Raw genomic sequence first — 24,240 nt, forward strand, 5'->3', positions numbered from 1 at the left:
TCGCCCGGGCGGCGCCAGCACGGTGGGGCCGGGAGGGGGGGGGGGGTCCCCGGGGCAGCCGTTCTGCTTTGGGGGCGCACGCTGAGCTCCGAGTGGCGCTTCGCGGCCGAGCTGCGGCGGAGGCGGCGGCAGGAGGAGCCGCAGGGAGCCGAGCGCCGCCGCGCCCCCCCCCCCCCCCCCGCGCTCCGCCACCACCACCACCAGCCGTACCCGCGCCGCCTCGCCTCGCCCGGCAGCCGGCGCCCGGCAGCCCCGGCCTCGAAGGGCGGCTGGCCCGAGGCGGCGGCGGGCGGCAGTGGCGGCGCGCTCCCTTCCGCCTTTTCCTGGGTCTCTCTCGGGCAGTGACGTGACGTGCTGACGGCGGGCCCGGCCCGGGGAGCTTGGCCGCTTCCACTCAGCTCCGAGCTCGGCCCCTCCCTCCCCTCCCGCCCGCCCGCCCCGCCGCAGCCGCCGCCGCCGCCGCCGCGTTCGGCCCAGTCGCGCTGAGAGAGATCGCGCCGAGGCGAGTGCCGCCGCCCGCCACCCGCACGGTAAGCAGCCCCGGGGCTGGGCCCCGCCGCCCGGCCCGGCCCGGGCCTTCCCCTGCCCGCACCAGGCCGCAGCACAGGCCCCGAGGAGGCCGCAGCTAGGCCGCGCCAGGGCTTCGGCAGAAAGAGCGGGCCGCAGGGCCTGGGCCGGCGCTTTCCGCGGGCCTGGCGCGGCCTTGGGCTACGGGGGCGGCGGCGTGAGGGCAGCGGAAGCGGAGGGGGATGGTTGCGGGCCCGGGGGGAGGCGGGCGAGGTCGGTGCCAGGCCCCGGGCCCGGCCGAGGGGAGTTCGGAGAGTGTCTGGAGGAGGAGACAAAATGGCGGCGCACGGGGGGGGGGAAGCGGAGGGCGCCGGGCGCCATCTTGAATAATCGCTCGCCATAGCCCGTGTCTCGGCGCAGGCCGGGCCGGGCCGGAGGGGGGAGCCCCTGGCCCCGCGCAGCGCAGCTCCGGCCCGCAGGCTCCGCAGAGGGAGAGCCCGAAGCCTCCCCACCCCCGCTGCTCCCCCGCCTCTCCTTCCTCCCCGCCTCGACGCTTGCCAGCCAGCGAGTCGCAGGGGAGCTCGGCGTTTTCCGGCCCGTGGCGGCTTCCTGTGCGGCCGCGCCAGGGTTGCTAACCGTACCCCTTCGAGCCGCGGCTCCCTGCGGGCTAGACGACTCGGGAATTTGGGCAGCGCTGTCAGAGCAGTGGTGAGGGGGTTCGCCCTCAACCCAGCTGCCCCTTGAGGAGTCAGGCGCGGGGCCCCCTCAGTGCTGGTTTCTGGTCCCCTCTGGCTATCCCCTCTCCTGCAGAGGCCCCCAGCTGAGAGAAAAGTAGCTTCAAAGGAGCGCCCGGAACCGGTTGTTTTGTTCCTGTAGGTTTTGTTGAGAATTACCTCAGCTGCTGCCTGATGAAATCTGGAGAAAAACGATTTCTTTAGCCAGTTCCGGCAAATGCCCACATTAATGAACTACAACAAAGAGCAAAAGTCTTGAGTTTGTTTTTTTTTTAATGAAAACAGCAGTACTGATTCTTTTGCCAAAACTGAGGGAGATACATCAAGAAATAAACAGCTGATCAGCACTGTCACATTTATAATGTCACTTTTATTTTCCTTTTTTTTTTTTGCTTAATAATAACGGGGGTTATTTCCAAGGTGAGAATTCACCTGTTTTGTTTTATTACCATTCACGAGTGTGTGCTTGAGAGTGTGCATGTACATGACATTCTTCGTAAGTGGGTCACGTAGGGAGAGTTGTGACACTGCAGCAGTAGAGTGGACTGAACCCGTGGTTGTCTCATAACCACAGTGAAGCTTGGGGTAGCTCGGGGCTCTAACCCAATTGGGACAAGCATGGCATACCGCAGTTTTTAATGTGATATGGCAAGGCACGATGGGAACTTGGTTGTGGTTCCACACTGAAGTCGTCTCAGTGTAGGAACAGGCAAGAGCTTGGATGTGGTGAATTTTTGCTGCTTAGATTTTTTTTGGGAAGGGTCAGAGTTTTGCTGCGTGGGTATTTTGTTATATATCCTTATCTCAAATAAACAGATACGTTCTTATTTCCTTAGGAGTAGGCAGAGGATTATCTTACATATTTCTTTTTCATAAGGGTGGCTTTTCTGAAGTTTCCCCTTTTTTATCCTTTTCCTTTTTTTCCCATTTTCCTTTTTGTTTGGTGAAGGCACAGAAACTGTCAGTTTCTGTGTCATGTGAAGGCTTTTTCTCCTAAAGGAACTCTGTTTTTAAAGTTGCTCTCTCTTTAAATGGTGTCAGCTTGTCTTATTTCTTTTTATTTCATCTTGATTACCTTGGTAGGCCCATTGAGTCAAGGATTTGTAAGATTGCGTCACTTCTCTTGACTGATAGTACTGAAGGTCACATTTATGGAAAATAGACATTTTTACTTTGGGAGGTTACTTTATTTTGAATAGGTTAGTAGTATTTCTTCCATTAATATGTGTTTTTTCTGCTTGTCCTTCCACTTGCCTTGACTTTCATGAAGCCAAAACCAGACAAGCCTCTGAATAAATAGGTAAAAATCAACTTGTTAAGAGCTTACTTTACAAACAGTATTTCAGAGTTAATGTTAATTGTTGATCCGTGTAAAGTTGGCATAGACCTAAGCCAGATAAAAGATGTAGATCTATAGTTTCTTTTCAGAGGTATAAAACTTAGTTTTAGCTGCCTATAAACCCAAATACCAGTAGTAGTGGTAGAAAAGGGGTTCCTAAATTAACAGGGTTTGAAAAAAGAGGCACATACATAGATTTAGGTGTTGAGAAGGACTAAGCGTGGGGACATGGCTGGGCACCTGCTTCTCTTTGAGAGTTAAGGTTCCCAAACCGGAACTGAAAATTGATTGTGTCTGCTTCAGTGCCAGAACCTGCTCCTGAGGTAAGCGTTGGCTGGAGTATTTTGAAAGAACTGAGAGGAGTTTCTACCCTTCTTGAAGTCTTTCAGGGAAATGAACTGCTGGAATTACTTCTTAGCTTTATGATACCACAGAACTTAGGGTGCTTGCCAAGGAGTTTGAAGGTGCTTGGTGTGGTGCTGGCAAGAAGCAGCTGTGGTATTTCTCGTGTTGCTGAACAGTGCCTTCGCTGAGCAGCTGGCTGGTACCAAACCATGTGGCAAACCTTTGTCTGAATTTTGTAACCCTGTGTGGTGGTCTCACTGCTCAGTGGAGAGCAAGCAGGAAGAAACACAGTGTTTTCACATCTACTGATTAGAATGCTCAAACTCTGAAACGATTTCAGGACCTTTTTAGAGTGGTGCTGGGTTTTTTTTCTTCACATGCACAAACAAGTGTCTTGATACCTTGTGTTGGACTGAAGATTTTGATTTAGGCACCTTTAATGTTTTATTTAGTTTAGTTAAATCTTGATTTAAATGCCTGTGTCCTCATCTGGTCCCCTTTATGCAGCACTTTTTTGTGGAGGTGGGGCTTTTGCACTAGTGGAGCACTTTTAAAGTCTTTATGGTCCTGCACAGGGGTAAAGAATTTGTGTACATGAGTTTGTTGGCTATATCTGAGTGTGAAAGTACATCATGTGAAGCCTTATTTGGGAAGAAACTCTTTCAGTGAAAAGGTTAGGGTGTTTTTCTGCTTCTTTGGAACAAGTACCAAGGCATAAATCTCTGGCCTTTTCAAGACTAGATCTTGAAAACCCGTGTCCAAGAAACCTCTTTGGTTTGTGTAGAACCTGAGCCTTTTATGCCCCTTCAGGTGAAAAGACCTTGCCAATACAGAACAGGCCACACTATTAGGCAGAATGTGCAGTTGAAAGTCTGTTGGGCTGTCACTGCTGATGACAGTGTCTTCATGAAGCTGCACCATTGTGACCCCCACAGACTCATTTGTTTTAGCATCTGTCGCCTGGAATGTAGGCAGCAGGAAGAGTAGCTGTTAAGGGGTGGCATCCTGGAAGCTGGGAGGTAGTATTGGCAGTCTCTGGGTCTCATGGGTGAAGATGGTGGACAGAAGGATGATGGAGAGCCACGCTGTTCACAGAGACAGTGAAATTTGGGGAGAGGCTAGAATAAAGAAAGTACATGGATGAATCATAAGGAGTAGGAATTTGTGGTGGAGTGATTGTCAGGTGGGTGATGAAAGCAGGAAGTGGAGAAAATGACTTGCCAGTTCTTCCAGTAGGTAGTGGTGAACTGACACTTCAAACTAGTTGGGTCCCAGCTGATCAGAGGCTGATATATATGATAATACAGTCCTCAAAAGCACAGGCAGAAAGCATTTTGACTTCTCTCAGAGAGCTGGACAGCGAATGCCATCTTATTTGTGTGTTGCCCAAGGAGAGAGGCAGTTTTATTTCTGTCAGCCCTTAATCCCCCCTGCCTCCTCCAGGGAAAGCCTGATATAATGCTGATACAATCTTCACTACAAATTGATAATTAGCATGGCTCTGTGAAAGATGGGAGTGTGCTGTAATCACAAGCTGGAGAGATAAAATGAGCAGGTGAGGGGGGGACATAATGAACATAATGTAGGAACAGGCACAGAAGAAGCTGGAGAAGAAGCAACAGAAGAAACTAGACATTGAAGACAACACAGAAAAGATGAATAGGGAAAACATGTGTAATAGACTGGCTAGGTGTATACCGAATTGATGAAAGTAAACCAATTTGACCATGAATAATTCTTGCTTGAGTGACTGTATTCTGTTCTTGTTTCTGGGGCATGGCAGAAGTTGATTGCCATCAGTCAAGCTATGTGATGCATGTGAGGCTGAGAAATTTTTTTTTTCCACTCTTGAATCAGAAAAAAAAAAGCATTTGTGAAGAGCTGTTCCTGTTAATAGTGGGTGCTGCTGATAGAAATGCTTGACAGTCAGAATAATTGTGAGGTGATTTATGTCCAGCTGGGTACCATGATGATTTGTTAGCACAGCTGTCTTGAAAATACAGGGGCCTTTCAACTGAACATCACACAAATGTGAGTCTCTGTGTAAAATTATTAGGCTGCTGCTGCTTTTCCTCCAGTTCAGTTTTTGGCTATATTTTTCCCTCAACTTGTAATAATACATTTTTCTGATGTATAAGTCAGATGGTTAGCTGTGAAGAGTTGAGAGAAGTTGAGCTAGAAAAATGGTGAGGTCTAGAAAGTACCTTCTACAGATTATGGTTGCAGTTTTGTGTTTTGGAGTAGTTGTTAATTTTTCCTTTTGTATAGCAGTTTCCCACATGAAGATGTAATTAATGTAAATGTAAGTTGATGTAATTTAGAAGGGATATGATTCTTATGGAAACCTTGGACAGAATTTTAATGTTTCCTCAAGGTCTTTCATTAAAGTACCACAAGAACCGGGAGGTTTCTGCCTGTCATTGTGCAAAACGTTCAGAGGGAGAGGAATTTAATCTTCCACTTGTGTAGAAATGTGGGGCAACATTCTGTTGCCTCTTGCTGGTTCTGCACTTAGTAAACTAGTTGGACTAAGTGTGAGGGAGTAGTACAAGTTCATGTTAGATCACATTTTACCCAACTAGGTTTGTCAGATCCTAATTATAATACACATATGTAAGTGGCAAAATTTAGATTGCAGTTTCAGATTTTAGTAGATATTTGAACTTTGTGGCTTTGTTTGGACAAGAAGATTGAAATTTAGGTTGTTAACCAGGCATTGAAGAAATGGTGACATTCTGTGCAAAGACATTTGGTAGAATATGACATTTGGTAATTTTTGAGAACTCGTGATATTTTTTAATACAAAAGGTAGGGGAGGGGCACAAGTTTTAAAAATATGCACCCATCTGGGGTTCAAAAACATACGATGGTATGTTCTGGAAGCACTTTACATTGATGATTTCAATTGCTGGGGTGGTGACTGCCCAAGTGTGGACACAAATAGCAGTGTGCATTTCAGATTAGGAGCGCTCTACCTTTAATTTACCTTAGTGAGCTTGATTTGACAACACTGTATTCTGTACCTTCCAAAAAGACTCAGTGTGAACTCATCTAGACTTTGTCTTAATTATTTTTGTCTTTCTAAGATGAGGAGGAAATAATATTTTCATATCCCCTTATCAGCTGACTGTGGAGCTGTGGGGTTTTGTGACATGGATCTGGAGTGTTGGAGCTCACACCTCTCTTACTCAGACCCTGAGTGTTTGCTTTCTAGAGTAATATTTCCAGAGTCCCAGAGGTCCATCTTAAAAGGTGTTACCTGTTAACTTCCATGCACCCAAAAATTTCTGCTTTTCAGTGCACAGGCAGAGGCAACCTTCATAGCATAATATGAATTAAATAACTTTTCTTCTTTGCCTTCTACAGACACTGTGACTGATGAGAGTTAAAGGCCATGGATGAAGATGGGCTTGAATTGCAGCCACATGAGCCAAACGCATTTTTTGATCCAACAGGTCTGTCAGGAGATAATATGTAGATAAGAGTGTTCACAATAGGTGCAATTGACTGTTGTTTATTTTGTCTTTGTTTAAAAGTGCTGTGCAGCATCAGTGCTTTTGTGTAGTCACTTGTGATTTTTGATTGGTTTTATTACTAAGCAATATGAATGAGCAATAAGAATGAGTTCTTTCAAGTAGTAGTTGTTTGGATATTGGATAATAGTCTAAAAATTGGTAATATTTTGCAGGAGAGAAAATGTTTGTGTTAGTTACGTTAGCATCTGCTGAGGACTTGCTTTATTAGCTCCCCATGTATCTGCCTCTCTTATTGCTCATAGTCTATTGTGCTTGTTTTACTAAATTGCAGCATAGTGTAAAAGTTGACATAAAACAGAAGTAATGTCAATCAAGAGGGACAGAGGTCTTCTGGAGAGACTCCAGCACAGGGCCACCAAGATGATCAGGAGCATCTTCGTTATGAGGAAAGGCTGCGGGAACTGGGGCTGTTTAGTCTAGAAAAGAGGAGACTGAGGAGGGATCTCATTAATACTTACAAGTGTCTAAATGGTGGGTGTCAGGAGGTTGGGGCTTCCCTTTTTTCTGTTGTATCTAGCAACAGGACAAGGCGTAACGGGATGAAGCTAGAACACAAAAAGTTTCATATAAACATAAGAAAAAACTATTTTACTGGGAGAGGGACGGAGCCCTGGCACAGGCTGCCCAGGGAGGGTGTGGAGTCTCCTTCCTTGGAGATCTTCAGGACCCATGTGGACACGTTCCTATGTGACCTGATCTAGGTGAACTTGCTTCTGCAGGGGGGTTGGACTAGATGATCTCTAAAGGTCCCTTGTAACCCTATGATTCTATGATATGATTAGCCACCTTTATCCAAGTTAGTTTTCCAATTTAACTGCTATTTTATTTGTGTTTTTCAGGAGCTGATGCAGCACATATGGATGGGGATCAGATTGTTGTGGAAGTACAGGAAACAGTATTTGTTTCAGATGTAGTCGACTCAGATATAACAGTGCATAATTTTGTTCCTGATGATCCAGATTCTGTAGTAATCCAAGATGTCATTGAGGATGTTGTTATCGAGGATGTTCAGTGCCCAGATATCATGGAGGAGCCAGACGTATCTGAAACTGTCATTATTCCTGAACAAGTGCTGGACACAGATGTAGCCGAAGAGGTTTCTTTGGCTCATTGCACCGTCCCAGATGATGTTTTAGCGTCTGACATAACAGCAGAAACAATGTCTATACCAGAACATGTGCTGACGAGTGAGTCAATGCATGTACCTGAAGTTGGACATGTAGAACACGTAGTTCACGATAATGTCGAAGAAGCAGATATTGTCACTGATACTCTGGGAACAGATGTTGTTTCTGAGGAAGTCTTGGTGGCTGACTGCGCATCTGAGGCAGTGATAGATGCCAATGGGATCCCTGTGGAACATCAAGATGAGAAGGGCAACTGTGAAGATTACCTTATGATTTCCCGTAAGTGTCTGGGTAAAGCCATAAAAATTCTTATGATACAGGCCCGGGTGGTGCTTGAAGTGTCTGAGGGAGGGCTTCCAATAGTACCCAAACCAGTTTTTCTGTATTACTTAATGAAATGCAGATCTCACAAATGTACTCAAATGGGGACTTTTTTAGGAACATGTGCCATCTAAATATTCTGGTGGAGCTAATGGAGAGAAATACTGACAAATGCACGTCTGATTATAAATTATTTCTTTAGCGTTTTATAGTGTGTGAGCAAAAGAGTAAGAGTGCCAGTAAACTAAATGCCGTATATTTAGAAGAACTGAAAGAGAATAAATGTGACATTATTTAAAGACCCATGTATATGCAAGTTACTAAGATGACTGTCAAAACATGAAGAAAAAATATCATGAAAGGAAGTTAAACCCCCTACTTTTTAGAAGTCCAATGTCCAGATGGCAGTTTGTTATCCTTATCTTGCTTTTGCTGAGCCCCAACCCCTTCCATCCAATTTATAGTTAGATGTAAGCAACAATATCGCTTTCTTTGCTGTTAGGAGGTGTTTCCTTCTCTTGACTAAGCGAAGGACAGAGGTAGACTGCTAAACAAAAAGTAGCTATTGCTGCTCCTAGCTGAGAAGCAACTGCAAATATCTTAATCTCCCTTAGGAACAGCGGCACAATCCATATGAATCCTATTTCAAAACATTTAAATAGAGGGTGGAGAAAAACAGAGCTTATCATGAATCATTTTTCTACTGAGGATACCCATTTGTGTGAACTAGAGCTTACTCCAAGTATGTTAGTTACTATAATGATTACTCAGTACAGCACCTAGGAACTTGAGAGTGTCACTGCTGAACATTTGTTTGTCTTAAAAATAGAGAAGCTTTGTTAGCCTGGTTTGTTTAACTGCTGTTTCAAGCCCTTCAGTTTAGTCTAGCATTAAAGGACTCCATTGATGAGGCATACTTCATGCTCTGCTTCAGTTACTTTTTTTTCTTTTCTTTTTTTTTACCTTTGGACACTTTTTTGAAATGTATAATAACTTGTTTTAATTTTATATTCTGTACTTACGGATTTTAATATTGCTTCTCCTTACCTAGGATCACTGCATTTCTTAATTTCTCATCTCTTGAGTTCCTTGAGTAACCTTGTGCAGCCATGTTTTGAGTTTATATGAGGTACAGTTAATTCTCTATTATCTGGGAAAACAATGAAATGGGATAATGCAAAATATGGATAACACAAAGTATTGTAAAATTAAGCTGCAAGGTCGTGCTGAAGTGAAATAGGTCAGGGATGCTGCTCTCTGAAATAGTATTTATCCACACTAATAAATGCACTCTCTGCAGCATAGTACAGATGTAACTTTCTGATACTGGACCCGAGTCAGATCAGAGGAATGCAGCTCAAATGCTTCTGCATCTGCAGCATAGTTAGGTAACAAATTGGATAATCCACTCATGGTAAATTGAGGCCTGACCGTGTGAAGACTCTTACGGTGATGCTTACCTGTTTCTTATCTCTGACCATAGCTTTTTAAGATGCTGTTGCTCCTGTCTCTCTGCTCACCCTTCCACTGCAGGATGTCATCCTGCAGCATGGGCAGAAGAGTGGGGTCTTTGGGGATGCTGTCACAGGAACAGTTTGGAAATGTGTCTGTCTAAAATCAAGTGGAGAGGGGTGGGTAGACACCTGTCCCATTCAACCATTGCAGTGGCTGAATGAGGACAGAATGTCTTGGTAGATGCTGTAATGTGTGATGCCTACAATACCCACCGAGCTAGGAAGTCTGCTTAGATGTACCAGTCATCAGCAGGTAGTAACTGGCAGAAAACACAGGAATTTAATTGTTCACTTATACTGGGATATTCTCCATTTTGTCATTTATTTACACAGTTTCATACTTCATTTAATATTAAACACCTCTTCATCGTCCTGCAATGTACTTTGGTTAGATTCAGAACCTTACATAAGCCAACATTTAAAACAATGGTTATGCTATAAAACGTGCATCCTTTCTGTTTGTGTTTAAAATGTTGAGTATGATCTACAGTTGCTGTTAAAGGGAAGTTCCCTATTACCACCTACTGCGTTTAAAGCCTGAATAACAAGTTCTTCTGGTTGTGAAGTCAGAGTCTAGTGCTTTTCCATCGAGTAAAGACTTATCTTGCCAAATGGTTGTATGGGAAACATTATTTGAATTAATTTACTTTTGTTTTTCCTCAGCAATGCGAATCTTTTATATGTCTCAACAGATCTGTTGACTGTCCCAGTTCTTCAGTTAAACTTAGTATTAGGTGGTACTTTAAAGGTAGTATTTTAAAGATAGTTTTTTAAACTCAGCTTAGTTTCTTTTTTTTTAAACCCTAACCTGTAAATATGGGTTTGATTCTGGCATACCTTCCTGAAATGCTGAGGCGGATGTTGAAATGAAATCCTATCTGCCATTACAGTAGCCAAATGTAACTGCTTCCTGGATCTGGGAGCTAGACCATGTTCTTCAGGATGCTTTTGCCTGTCTTCTTTTAGCTAGTCACTTGCAAAATAGGGGTGACACTGTCCTTTCTGTGTCAAAATCTTTTTGCTGTCTTCCTCCTGTCTCGTGGCTCTCTTTAAGCCTTTCCAGTTTTGTTCCCAAAAAACTGAGTCTAAATAGGTTTTCTTAAGATACTTTCCTTAGCTTTGTCCAGCAACACGTATTTTGAAATGACTAATCTACGCGTACTTCTTAAAATGTTGTGTTTCTGCCTTCTTTCTTTATTTCAGACTGGTTTATCTTGATAAAGAGTGCAGTCCCTGTGGGTTTTGTTCTGTGATTTTGCTTTAATAAACTCAGTATTTGAATAGTTCTTTTCCCATTTAGATTTAATTTAGCTTTTGCATTGATATGCCTTTGCGCTTTTTTTCATTTCCAAAATATAGTTTCTTGGTACAGCTTATATTATCCCTTACCTTTGATGTACTCCTTTTTTTTTCTTTGATGCGTTATCTTTGCCCTCAAGCTTAATTTTTGGTCCATGGTATATTTTGGGCACTTAAGTGAAGCAGAATCAGTTACACATTCCACACAGAATGCAAACTACTACTAGTTAGTATCTTGAAAAGGATTCCAAGGAGGTTTGATTAATCGGTGTTTCTTACACATTTGCCATAGTAACCTGGTTCGTGAGTTTGGTTAGGAAAGGATAAATTGTGTTCTGACTCACATTGGTACTAATTTGGTAGCACATTTTAAGGCTTGGGAAATCATTTCCCTGTAAGTTAAATGGTAATGTTGAGATGAGCTAATGTTTGTTAAAACAACACCCCCTCCCTGCATTTACTAACCAAGGAAAGTAGAGCCTTACAGGCTCTACAGGAATAGATTTTTACTTGTCTGATGTTATTCAATTTGGCAAAGTGAGACACATCCTCTGGCACGAACTTGTTCCATAAGACATAAAGTCCTATGCTGATATATTTGTATCTAATTGCAGTAAAAAGGATGAGGCATGAAGGAGGTTTGACAAAGGGAGTCTGGAGAGAGGGAAAGGTAACCCCACAAATTTTAAGCTGCAGTTGTAGGAAGCTGTATGAAATTTGCAAATAAAGGGGTTGTATTATGTCCATCCATATCATTACTTTGCTCCGAGTTAGACATGTGCTTTGTTATATCTGAATTAGCACTTTTCACTACAGCAGTCAGAACCCATGGTATTTGAAGAGAGATTGCATCATTTTATAGGTCTAGGTGAAACTTGTCTTTTCTCATCCTTGTTGGATGTTTAAGTTAGAAGTGATAGATCTGGTCAGTAAAACCACGAAGTTCTTGCCTTTGTTATGTACAGACAGTAGAGTTTAGGAGAGAAACAAAAATTCTTTTAGTTGCTTTTTTAGTCTGAATAAGTACCTCCCTCTTTTTCCCTGGAGGTTCTTAAAGATGCAGGAAATCACATTTTTCTCTCTGAGGTACGACTTGCTGCCGTGCTTTGGCCTGACCACTGGAGTGACACCAACAGTTGCAGCCAAAGCTGGTCAGAATGTCGCTCTTGAGATGTGATGGAGATGAGAGTTCCCTTGGGCTGAGTGATGCCTCAGAGCTTAGTCTGATTTGTGTGCTGGGGAGAGCAGAAGGACAAGTGTTAGATACCAGTTTGGAGCTCAGGAAACTCTCTGCTGGATTGCTGCCCTGAGGAGAACTTCAAACACATAAGGTATAGTGTTGCACATACATAATGGCAGTGGCATTAAAATCAAAATAGAACACATTTCTATTTCCTCACAGGTTAGGAAACCTGCTCTGCCATTTAAAAAATAACTGAATTATAAAAATAACTTCTTCAGTGAACTCGGAGTTCTCTGCTATGAAGTGAAGTACAAGTAAAATGTTAGTGTCAGACATAACTGAACAAAGACTGTCTGGGGAATACCAGCATGCTTTTAATCTATTTTCGAGAAAACAAAATGGTTAGCAGTGGTCTTTTTTATTAAGAATTATTAAATAGGGTTATTTATTTTGTAAGCAGGCAAGTATCCCATGGCACACATCTTTTTAGCAGCAACAGAATCATTTGGGAATATAAAGGCTGGGAAAATAGGTGATTCTCCTCTAATTGCTCCATAGACAGATTTTAAGATCCATTAAACCGGTGCAGAGACTTTTTCTTAGAATGTTTGTAAGAATTGTTTTGGTGTGTTATCTAGCAATGAGCAGTGTGTACTTGAAAAAGACAAAAGATTTCTTAGTGCTTAAGTTAATTTTGTCTTTTACAATCCTTTTCCTTCCTTATTAATCCCATGTAGAGGAGAAATGGTAAGAAAGAATAAATGTAAAACCTTAGGGAAACCATGAAAAAAAAATAAAGACAATAACAGATATTTGCATTTTTCTAGTTGGGAGTAAAAGACTGAAAGGCTACAAAGTGTTTACTGCTGATCCATTAAATAGTGGATGTAAAAAAACTGAACCCAACTTGCTGGGAAAGGTACATGAGTCGTGGTTAAACAAATGATTTACCATTTAAGCAAATGCAATGTGCAGGATTTTGGACTAGCATATTTATGGTCCTATGTGGGAAAACTAACTTCAGCTTGGCTTTAAATGTTCTTTTTGTTATCAATGCACAGGAGCTTGCTTTTGTCCATATAATGCTATTGGACATGTTTTAATAGGAGGCAAATATATGATTATTCCTTTGACTTTATAACATGACATGACTTTTTCATTAGATGTAATACTTTCTAGGAGACAAATGCTGTGATTGTCATATTAAATATTAATAAATAAATATGAAAAAACATATTAGACAATCTGTTGGTCACGTGTTGCCCTCATGTTTTATTTCTTTGCTTTACTCTTTATTCTTTTTCTTAAATTGTTCAGTCTTTTGCTGAATTCCTTGTGAATGATAAGTAGGCATGCTTGAAATATGCCACGTCTTTCATATTGTGTGACACCTTGCTCAACCGTTTGTGCTTTTAATTAAAAATCAAGCATTGCCTTTATATGGAAACAATTTTTGTAACACTGGACAAGCACATACATTTCTTAGTTGTTTCTTGCAGCTCATAGTATGCAAAGAACAGACTGCTCTAATCAGTGGAGTCTGTGGGGAATGTCAGTAAACTAACCATAGAATGCATTCTTGCAGTTTACATGAAATAATGTTGTCTCTAATAATTTGCCCCTTTTTTTTTAACTTTGAGTATTAGTTTGAATCCCTTTGTTTACTGAAGTCAAGCTCAAGCTAGTAGAGGGGGTAAAAAAGTCTTACCTTAGAAGTTTTTAGTGTCCAGTTAATATCCAAGTAAATGGAGGCACAAGATAAGCACAGCACTGGAATAACGCTAGTCTCAACTTTTTTCTAGCGTGTGACATGTGATTAGTTTAGTAGCTGCCCAGCATCTCTATTTGAAAGGAAGTGATCCCTTACAAGATTATTAAATACTTTTGGTTGAACTTGGGTTGGTTTTTTTTGGTTTTTTTTTCAATTTCAAAGAACAGCAATCCAAGATCAGCCTTGCGTGGTATTTGTGGGATTCCTTGATGAACTGTGAATTTCAATGAAAAATTCAAACATCATCAGAGTTCCAACTTCAAACATTGATCAGTCGAGTATTTATGAATATCATTTTCTCTGATTGTGAGACTTGAGATATGTAGAGAATGCAGAAACAGAGGGGAAAATGTTAAATAGAAATAAAATTTCATTAATGCTGTCAGAGCGTCAGTGAATCAGTATAGATAAATGCTTATGTAGCCATAGGTCAAAATACCATGGAAATGGTACTTTGTGTGGTAGAGACACATTCTCTTTCACCATTTTTGTCTCTGCTTCTGATTTTTATCTTATTTCTACCTTTTCCTTTCTATCCTACATTTCTTCATGTCACCTGTATGATACTTATACTGCAAATAGTATTACTTTTCAAGCCCTTCAGGGATTTTAGCTTTTAAAGTATTACCACCTGTCAAGAGTAAAATGTTTATCTTTTGGATGATAAAAGTTGGCCTAATATTCCTACACGTCAATTTCCTTACAGTTTAATGGCATTGTTAAAAATATTTAACCCAGTTGTTATAGTTTTAAGATACTGTTGAATATAGAGGGATATCAGAGATAAACATTCTATGATTCTATGAAACAAACTAAATTGTGACATGTTTTTTTCTTTTAAATTGTGTTTAAAAGATTACTTTGAACCTCAGAGAACTTGTTTTAAAGAGTAAACAGAATATATTTTTAAGATCTAGAATTCTTCTATTGTGTGACTCTTATCAATTAATACTTCCATATATGTATGGAAGCAAAAAAACTCTGTTTTGGTTAAAAGAAACCAGCCTGTTTCACATGGTGCACATAAGTTTGTCTTCTCAGTGGTTGCTTCTTGAGTATGTTCCAGCATCACTTCAGCATGATGGCAGACTTCCCCTTTGGCTTCAGTGGTGTAAAATGAGTCTACGTTGATTTGAAAGCCTTCCAAGTACACATGTGTGACACTGGAAACGGCCAAATTAAAGGGGAACAACCACATAAATCTAGCGCAGGAATGAAAGCGAGTTTTCTTTTTGTCAGAGTTCCAGTGATATTTGATGTTTCATGCATAAGCCAAAGAATTTATGAAAGTCAGCTCAATAACTGGTTATATGTACTGTGGAGCTATGTTGTTAACAGGATTCAAAAGAACATCTTAAAGTTTTTACTTTTGAAATGCTTTGGGTTTCAGCTACAAGATGTTATGTTGTCCTGTGACACAAATTAATTCTTTAAACATCTTAGTGCTTGAAACACGCTGTACGGTGGCCGATGATGGTGAACTCAGCATAAGAGTTTTTAATGGTTTTTTTTTTCCAACTGCTCTTTTGGTGAGGAAAGAGACTAGTTTATTTGAGTGCTTCATAATTTAATGTTACTCATTGTTTTGGTGAATGATGATACCTACTTGAGAAATTGTACTCAAATACAGTCTTGTATGATGTATGAGACAGAACACATGATAGTTTATCTAATTTTAAAGCTAATTTATTGACTTAATGGCAGGAAAATAATAGTAATAACATTTCAAGACTTTTTTTTTCCAGTAGATCTTAAAGTAAATGGAAAAGCTATGATTTAGCTATGAGAGTAGTTAAAAGAGTGCAAGTAAAATGAGCGTACTTTATTAAGTGTTTTATATGTGGTAGTTATGGTAGTTAAAAATTCTACAGCATTTATGGAATGCTTCTTACACTTCTGTTAGAATAAATTTTCATTTCTTCTTGTCACGAATAGAAGTTATGCATGACTCTGAGGGAGCCATGTCAGCCTCCAAAAATGACTTTATGAACAATGAAGTCACAAATTACAGAGTTGTGCCATCACATTAAGATTTTTTAAATAATCCCAGTACTTGAGAAGCTTCTGGGGAGTCTGAAATTGGGAGATTCTCTGAAGGTCTTGAGATGTTGGATTTGATTTTTTTGAATGTATGTGTCGTGGGTTTTTCTTGAAAACTTGTGCTTGGTAAAACAAGATGGAGTGTGAGTGTGTGCGCACGCGCCTCTGTAGAGTGTGTCTTAAAAATCAGAAATATGTTCCTCATAAAGCTGGCTCTTAGCCACGTTTATGTGGGAAGTCCAGGCAAGTTATGGCAATTCCAACTGCAGCATGTCGTCAGAGCACTTCTAAAAGGAAGAGAACAAAATCTGAGATGGTAGTCAGGAGAGTAAATGGGACTACAGCATAAAATCCAGTGCAAGTCCCTTTCAGTAAGGGTACCGTGAACAACCAATTGAGTAGGTTCACCAGTGCTGTAGTGTCAGGGCAGCACTTTGATGGTGTGCTTGATCCCTCAGCTATTGATGAGAAAAGTGGAGGGTTTTCTTCCTGTAGTTTTCATTCAGATTTCCTCCCTAGTCAGCTAAAGAAGCATGAGTAACACTGCTTTGCCAGGAACCAGGTCTGACTGGCAGCAACAGCACCGCTCACGTTAAGAGACGGGGTTCACCAACAGATAATGCTTTTGGAAAAAAAACAGTTAATAGCTTATTAGTTGTGAAGGAGAAAGCAATTAAAACTGACAATAAGTGAAATTATACCACAGAGTAAGTACCAACATGCAGCTTCTTCCTGCCGTCATCATGCTGCAGATCCCTGTTTCCCTATTAGCACTGCCTGGTGTGGTGCTCATGCTTCTAGTCCTATCACTGCAGCACTCTAGCACTTCCAGCTTAACTAGAGGATACGACTTGAGTTTATTTTTGTGTTTATTGTTGTTCTCAAGGATATGAAAAAAAAATATTTATGGGTAGGTTCTTTATTACAATTTTAAACTGCTTCCAAATTTAAGTAATAAAAGTCTTTCATATATGTCTGCCTGTATATGACTGGATAATTGTAATAACTTGTTTTTGTAGTGGATGATGCTGGTAAGATAGAACACGAAGGTTCTGCTGAAATTACCATGGAAGCAGAGTCAGAAAGTGGCTCTTGTAAAGTGGATGGCATTTGTCCAGAAGTCATCAAGGTCTATATATTCAAAGCAGATCCTGGAGAAGATGACTTAGGTAAAATACGCTCATTTTAGAATACTCCAACCTGAAATTTGAAATGTTGCGTAATTAGAGACAGTGGTTTCTCTCAACTCGTCTGTAAAGAGCTGTGGGTCTAATGTTGGAAGAGTGACAAAGTTTCAGTTTTCTGTGGTTTAGCATAGAATTTGAACAAAACATATTTAATTTTTCGCTCTGGTCTTCCTAATTAGGGGGCACAGTAGACATTGTGGAGAGCGAGCCAGAGAATGACCACGCAGTTGGATTACTTGATCAAAATAGCAGTATTCGTATTCCAAGGGAGAAAATGGTTTACATGACTGTAAATGATTCTCAGCATGAAGATGAAGACTTAAGTAAGTAGGTGGCTTTCATTTGGGAACAGGGGTTTTCACTTTCAGCAGTGCAGTGTTCCTATTAATTTTTTCTTGGCTTCTTTTTCTCTTAGATGTTGCAGAAATAGCTGATGAGGTTTATATGGAGGTGATTGTAGGAGAGGAGGATGCAGCAGTGGCCCATGAACAGCAAATTGATGACAATGAAATTAAAACCTTCATGCCTATAGCTTGGGCAGCAGCGTATGGTAGGTGATACTCAAACAATTCTTCCTGGTGATGCTGTTTATAGCAAAATGTCAAGGATTGTTTTTTGGAGGATGGTGAAGTATTTGTGCTTTTGTGTTTGTTTTTAAAGTTATACTTTGAGAATGATTTCTTGACATAATGAGCCTTAAAAAGAGAAGAAAATGGAAGATGTAAGGCAGGCTTCTTACTCCTTTTTTAACAGGTATTTTGCTTCATGTTTTCATGATGTAGAGAGGGAAGTAGATGAGCTTTTAGCTGAAAAATTGCATCTCAAGTACATACGTCCTTCTCAGCTTTAGGACACAGTAAGAGCTGGCTTGAGAATAGAATTGAATATTTTTCTTTGGTGGAAAAAAAAAAGCAGATGGAGATATGTAAGGTTCAGTGTAAGAGTGAAAAGCAACACTGACCTCTTGATTGATGTAAGTGCTTTCTAGAAGGAACATACAAACAGGCGATTTCACTATTGGAAATAATTAATTGATTAACAAAAAAGAAGCTGGAGGGAGACATCTTAAAATTGTAGCAGAACACTGAGAATGTTTCCAGCATGCAGAACCATTTTTCTTGAGTCGGTATCTGAGCACCAACTGGGTGCATAAAGTGATTTCCGAAACTTAAACTGATAGACCAAAATCCCATCTTAGAAATGTTTCTTTATTGCCCCTTTTTCCTTCTAAATAAAGCAGAAGAAATAGTGGAGTAGAGGACAAAGCTTAGGTTATATAGTCTGCCTGATGTGGATTGTGGTGACGGTGCCAGCAGACAAATGTCAGGGAAGTCCTGAGAAAGCGATGGGGACTGGAATCACAGAGGTAAGTCAAGGGAGGGCAAGATTTCAGGAAGCAGCATCTGTTAGAAGTTGTTTAGGAGACGGATGGTAGTGCACGCAGAGCCTTTTCTTTGGTATATACTGGTGAGCACAGTTTCAGTGGTGAGGAGAAGAGAGAAGCCAGGTTGAATGGGAATTGAAAATGAAATGAAGTCGAAACAACAGTTGTGGACTGAACATTCAGTGATTTTTGGAGAAGCAGGAGAAAATGGAACGTTACAAACAGAGATGGAATTGAAAGGAGAACTTAAGAATGTGGAAAACAGCAGAGAGATTGCATTGTCACCTAGCATGCAAGGTGAGAGGTGGTGGGGGAGGGAAGAAATAATGAAGTATGAAGGCTTGAAAGTGGCAGAGGTTGGTCATCTGCACTTCTTGGAACTCTTCTGCACTTAAAGATAACAATAGCTGATAACAGCAACATCTTAAAATGGTAAATTTGTTTGGTTGCTGTGTTGCAGCAAAGCGCAGTACCGCTGTGCTTTATAGTCCAGAAAGGTTTTTGCAGTTATGTTCTAGTGTTAGAAAATGTTTGGGGCCTGTTTTGCCTTACACACTAGGAGGATTCTTCATGCACCTGTTGCAAACTGTATTCTCTACATGTAAGATGTGAAAAGGGTTTTTAGTTTCAGTGTATGTCACTCGCCACATTTTCTGTTCCACACTTGAGCTAGCATATATAGATCAGGATTTTTTAGGCTCTGCACTTGCATGTTCCTGGCTCCGAGTCTTACATTAATCATAAATATTCATTTGGAGCACTCTACAAAGGGAAAGACTGCTGGGCATCTTGCACTTTCTTCCATTTCAAGCATCCTGTCTTATTTGGCTTTACTTTCACTAGGAACTGCTGCCTTCTGTTAATTCAAGTAAATACGTAATCACAAAATTTGTACTTCAGTACAAATGCCCTAAAATCACCAATGTTAAACAAATTGCCAACAAATACCTTACTGGATATATAGATATATTTACTTGGAATTTTCATGCTGCTTTACATCCGGTGATGCCATTTGTATATTAAACATGAAGCTCTGTGAGGCAAAGGTTGTTTCCTTCTTTCTATTATACAATACTGAGCATGCTCTTTGTTCCCGATAGAAATACTAAGAAAGTGTACTTTGTGTGCGAGTTTATGGGCTGTTCAGAGCTATTCTTTGTTGGCAGTTCCAGTCCTGAAATTTGATGTGTGAGAAACATCAGCTATGTGAATTCAGATGTCCAGAAATGAATGGGAGCTCACACATGAATGTATTTCAGGGCTGGGAAGAAAATTGGGCATGTTTTGTGATACGTTATTGTTTACTGACATTAAACATTTTGGGCATAATTAGCAACCAAAGAAATGCAAAAAAATACTGCATTTAAAAGAGAACTGTTTGTGAAATGGAAAACCATTACTTTCTGTAAACTGTGTACTCCTGTAAAATTAGGTTAACAAATCCAGTGCTTCCAGGTTCACAATACCAAATGTAATTCGCAAGTTAATCCCAGAGAAGTTCTACAGCTCTTGCTGTACATTATTACAGTTTGGTTAAACATCCAGATAACAGTTTGTCATTTCTTTTATTATCATTGTAGAGTTTGTTGCTTGAATAATCCATAGAGCAATGACAGTGGATAACTCCTTAACTTATCTTGTTAGGTAACAATAATGATGGCATTGAAAGTCGGAATGGCACTGCAAGTGCTCTTTTGCACATAGATGAGTCGGCTGGGCTTGGGAGACTGGCTAAGCAAAAACCAAAGAAAAAAAGGAGACCCGAGTCTAGGCAGTATCAAACAGGTGAGTACTTGCTGGCTGCCTCTATTCTCATTCCTGTGGGCACTTACCCATACATAGATGTATCTCGCTGATAAGGGTGTGCAATGTCTTGTGAAAACCAGTGATTATTTGGGAAATTATTTTGTTGGCAACACTTCTACATCATAAATGTGTGCACGCTGTATTGAAAGCTTTTAAATACATAATTGTTTTGGATTGGGGGGAGTATTTTAAAGGAAACTGTGTATGACATAGGAGAAAATCAGTATCATAGCAAAAGGTTAAAATCATATATGTAACTTGCCAGGCCAATTGCAATGTTTATTTTTTTTAAAGTGGTGTTAGGTAAACAGTGTTCTGTAGTGGTGCTTTTTAAAAACCTTTTTTTGTCTTTAATATAATAGAACAATAGGTTTCATCATGTCGGCTCAATATCTAGCTGGAAAAGCTGAATATCATCTGTTGCTTTTGGTAGTGTGACCTCTATACCCTTCTCTGTTTTAATTCTGAAGTTAATTGCCTTGATGTTCACACCAATGTTCTTACTTGCACCTGTAAGGACAGATGTACTGCCTTGGCATTATTTGGTTTCTGCTGTTAACTGTGTTATGGTCCGAATTGTTTGATTTGATGAAGACTTAGTCGCCTTGCCTTAAAGGACACCAAAAACCTCTTTCCAAACTGTGACTTAACTGTAGGAGTTCTGCTTTGTCTAGCACTGAATCGGTAAACCAGGCAAATTTTAATCTTGGTGTTGGCTTTTTCTATTTCCAGCTACCTAGCCAGTTCTCCTTCTAAAACATTTTTGGGAAAGGGAGCTTTTTAGCATGCCTAGACAAATTCAGGGTAAACAAGTCAGGCTGATGGATGAGTGCAAATAAGTTCCCAGGCTTTGAGGTGTCTGTGGGGGAAATGCCTTCTCATTGATTCCTGCTTGATACCCCTTCAGACTGTGTGACAGATGGCACGAGGAGGAAGTGTTAGTGTGGAGATGTGTGAGTTGTAGTCGACGGTAGGTGGTTAAACTACCAGATAAAACTTTATTTACAGATCCACGGAAAGTCAGAGATGATGATGTGCTAAAAGTTACTATGTTAATAACCCAGTTTAACGAGTAGGCTGGTGTTCTCTTGCACCAGCATCTGTTTCCTTGTGTACTTAATGGTGCAAACTTGGTCAAAATTCTTCAGAGGAGAATTATTTGAGGTGAAGAACAGCTGGGCGATGCTTTGGTCATTTCCTTTCTCCTGGTACTAAAATTGAAGGAAAGTAATAATCCCCTCAATTCCTTCTGCCTAACCCTCCTAACAAGCTTGTTTATTGTCTAGTAAAGTGTGCGTGTCTGATCTCATTTAACAATTGTTGCAAAGGTTGAAACACGACATTTATTGAGGTGTAATATTGTTGTATACCGTCGGTGAATGTTTTTTTTGTCGTTTTCCAGCAATAATCATTGGCCCCGATGGTCACCCGTTGACAGTCTACCCCTGCATGATTTGTGGAAAGAAATTTAAATCTAGAGGTTTCTTGAAAAGGCACATGAAAAACCACCCGGAGCACCTTCTTACCAAGAAGAAGTACAGATGCACGGACTGTGATTACACTACGAATAAAAAAATCAGTTTACATAACCACTTGGAGAGCCATAAGCTGACCAACAAAACAGAAAAGCTTATTGAGTGCGACGAGTGCGGGAAAAGCTTCTCCCACGCGGGAACTTTGTTTACTCACAAGATGGTGCACAGGGACAAAGGAGTTAGCAAAATGCACAAGTGCAAATTCTGCGATTATGAGACGGCAGAACAAGGCTTGCTGAGTCACCACCTTTTGGCTGTCCACAGCAAGAACTTTCCCCACATTTGCGTGGAGTGCGGCAAAGGGTTTCGCCACCCGTCGGAGCTCAAGAAGCACATGCGGATCCACACCGGCGAGAAGCCCTACCAGTGCCAATACTGCGAGTACCGCTCCGCCGACTCCTCCAACTTGAAAACCCACGTAAAGACTAAACATAGTAAGGAAACGCCGCTAAAGTGCGACATCTGTTTCCAGACTTTCCCAGATACCAAAGAGCTGCAGCAGCATACGCTGATGCATCAAGAAAGCAAAACGCACCAGTGTTTGCATTGCGACCACAAGAGCTCAAACTCGAGCGATCTGAAACGACACATAATTTCGGTCCACACGAAAGACTACCCCCATAAGTGTGACATGTGTGACAAAGGCTTTCACAGGCCTTCGGAACTGAAAAAACACGTGGCGGCTCACAAGGGTAAAAAATTGCACCAGTGCAGACATTGTGACTTTAAGATCGCGGATCCGTTCATTCTGAGTCGCCACATACTCTCAGTTCACACAAAGGATCTTCCGTTCAGGTGCAAGAGATGCAGAAAGGGCTTTAGGCAACAGAACGAGCTGAAAAAACACATGAAAACACACAGCGGCAGGAAAGTTTATCAATGTGAGTACTGTGAGTATAGCACTACAGATGCCTCAGGCTTCAAACGGCACGTTATTTCCATTCACACAAAAGACTACCCTCACCGTTGTGAGTATTGCAAGAAAGGGTTCCGAAGGCCTTCAGAGAAGAACCAGCACATTATGCGGCATCATAAAGATGTTGGGCTGCCTTAAAGTCTCTTGTCACAGACTTAGTGGCTGGATTTAGAAAGGAATTTTTGCCTTTCAGGCAGTTAGCTTATTTTAAAGCCAATCACCTGCGATCACACACACACACACACACACACAGACACACACAAAACCCCAACAAAAAACCCCATACTGTGTATTTGATTTGTTGCTGTATAAAAATAGGATTATTGCTTCTAGTTGACTTTTATACCTTTTGTTCAATAGCGTGTTCTGAATTCTATTCAGTTTGTTTAATAAATGAAGAAAAGATGGCAACAATAAAGTTGCATTTAATAAAGTAAACCCTGTCTCTTACTGAGTTTTTCAACCATAATAGTTTAAAATATATTTATCTGACTGACCTCATTGCTACTCACAGTGTCCATGTTAATGCAGTTTTGTCGTGAATTTTAAAAATAGGAAATTTCTCTTGGTAAAATTGTCAGAGGTGTGTATGAAATGAGGAATTGTGATGTCAAAAAGTCACTAGGGGCCCGCCTGATTGTCTCATTTTGACTCTACAGACTTTGTGGCGGGTAAACTGTTTTCCTTTTGAGGAGTTACACGTCTGACTTTGCTGCGGAAAACTATTCTGCGTTTTAATTCAGGTTTCAGAGAGAAAAGTTTTGGTTTGTTGTTTTCTTAAAAAAAAAATTATCTGGGGCATTTGTTCTCCTTGTTTGGCGGATTGGAAAGTATGGTGAAACATTACGTTTATTGTTCTGTGCTTCTTTGTCTCGGGAAGGTTTTTGCGTGTTACCAATGAATTGGGGTTTTTCAATTTACTGCTGTCTTAGTGTTGGAAACGTAAAATACTGTTGTTCCGTTTGCAGAGTCGATAGCTCACAACTGTCTGTACGTAGCAGTAAACGTACCTCAAACTTATATGCTTTTAATGTATATTGGTATTTCTTTGAAAGACCAGTTGGTGTGGTTCAAGTCACATTTTTATCGTGAGTTGTTTTAGAATAAAGTTGAAGACCAAGAGATGCCTCGATTTTGGAAACACAATACTTAACAGTGAGAGCTTCAGAGAGAGGGGTATGGCGAGGAGCAGATGCCTTCGCAAGGAGCAGAGGTGTTTTAATGTAGATAACAAGAGAAGTCACTTAGGACAGTAGCAGAGCCGTTTCTAAACTGAATGTTTTTCCTGAGCCATTAGCAGCTGTGTTAAGCTGTTTATTAATTACTGCAGCATCCAGAATTAACCCAGTTCTTTTAATCTGTTCATAAACAGCTGGGAGAACATTACAATTACTATATGCAATTTTGCCACCTGAAGACTATTATAGAAGAGCAGCATATCATTCACTAATTGCAGTGTAAATGTATCAGGCACCAAGTCGTGTACCTTAACAACTACTGCGGAGCGAAAAACCCAAACTGCCTAATTACATACTGCATTTTAGGACCCGGCCCCGCTCCCTTCACCCAAGTTCCTGCTGAAGCCCTTGGCTGAGGGTAGATAACAGATTTCGGCCCCAGCTGCCCACCGGATTAGGATAGATTTGTAACCAACAGTTTGCTCATGGGAGGGGTTCAGAGCCCGGCCCAGCATTGA

General features: G+C 41.0%; 1 protein-coding gene across 2 annotated transcripts; it reads left to right on the forward strand.

Annotated features, from left to right (window-relative positions):
* The first annotated feature begins 223 nt into the window (after positions 1-223).
* Positions 224-22,982, forward strand: ZFX (zinc finger protein X-linked). Of its 2 annotated transcripts, XM_061999723.1 has the most exons (8): positions 224-530; positions 6,292-6,380; positions 7,301-7,867; positions 16,736-16,885; positions 17,083-17,226; positions 17,319-17,453; positions 19,932-20,072; positions 21,496-22,982. In XM_061999723.1, the coding sequence occupies exons 2-8, from the start codon at positions 6,320-6,322 to the stop codon at positions 22,680-22,682; spliced, it is 2,385 nt and encodes a 794-aa protein (XP_061855707.1). In that variant the 5' UTR covers positions 224-530; positions 6,292-6,319; the 3' UTR covers positions 22,683-22,982. The 2 variants fall into 2 exon arrangements, with proteins under 2 accessions (XP_061855707.1, XP_061855713.1); XM_061999729.1 differs by lacking the exon at positions 16,736-16,885.
* Positions 22,983-24,240: the final 1,258 nt, after the last annotated feature.

Source organism: Colius striatus, chromosome 1 (genome assembly GCF_028858725.1).
Source record: "Colius striatus isolate bColStr4 chromosome 1, bColStr4.1.hap1, whole genome shotgun sequence".
Lineage (NCBI taxonomy): Eukaryota > Metazoa > Chordata > Aves > Coliiformes > Coliidae > Colius > Colius striatus.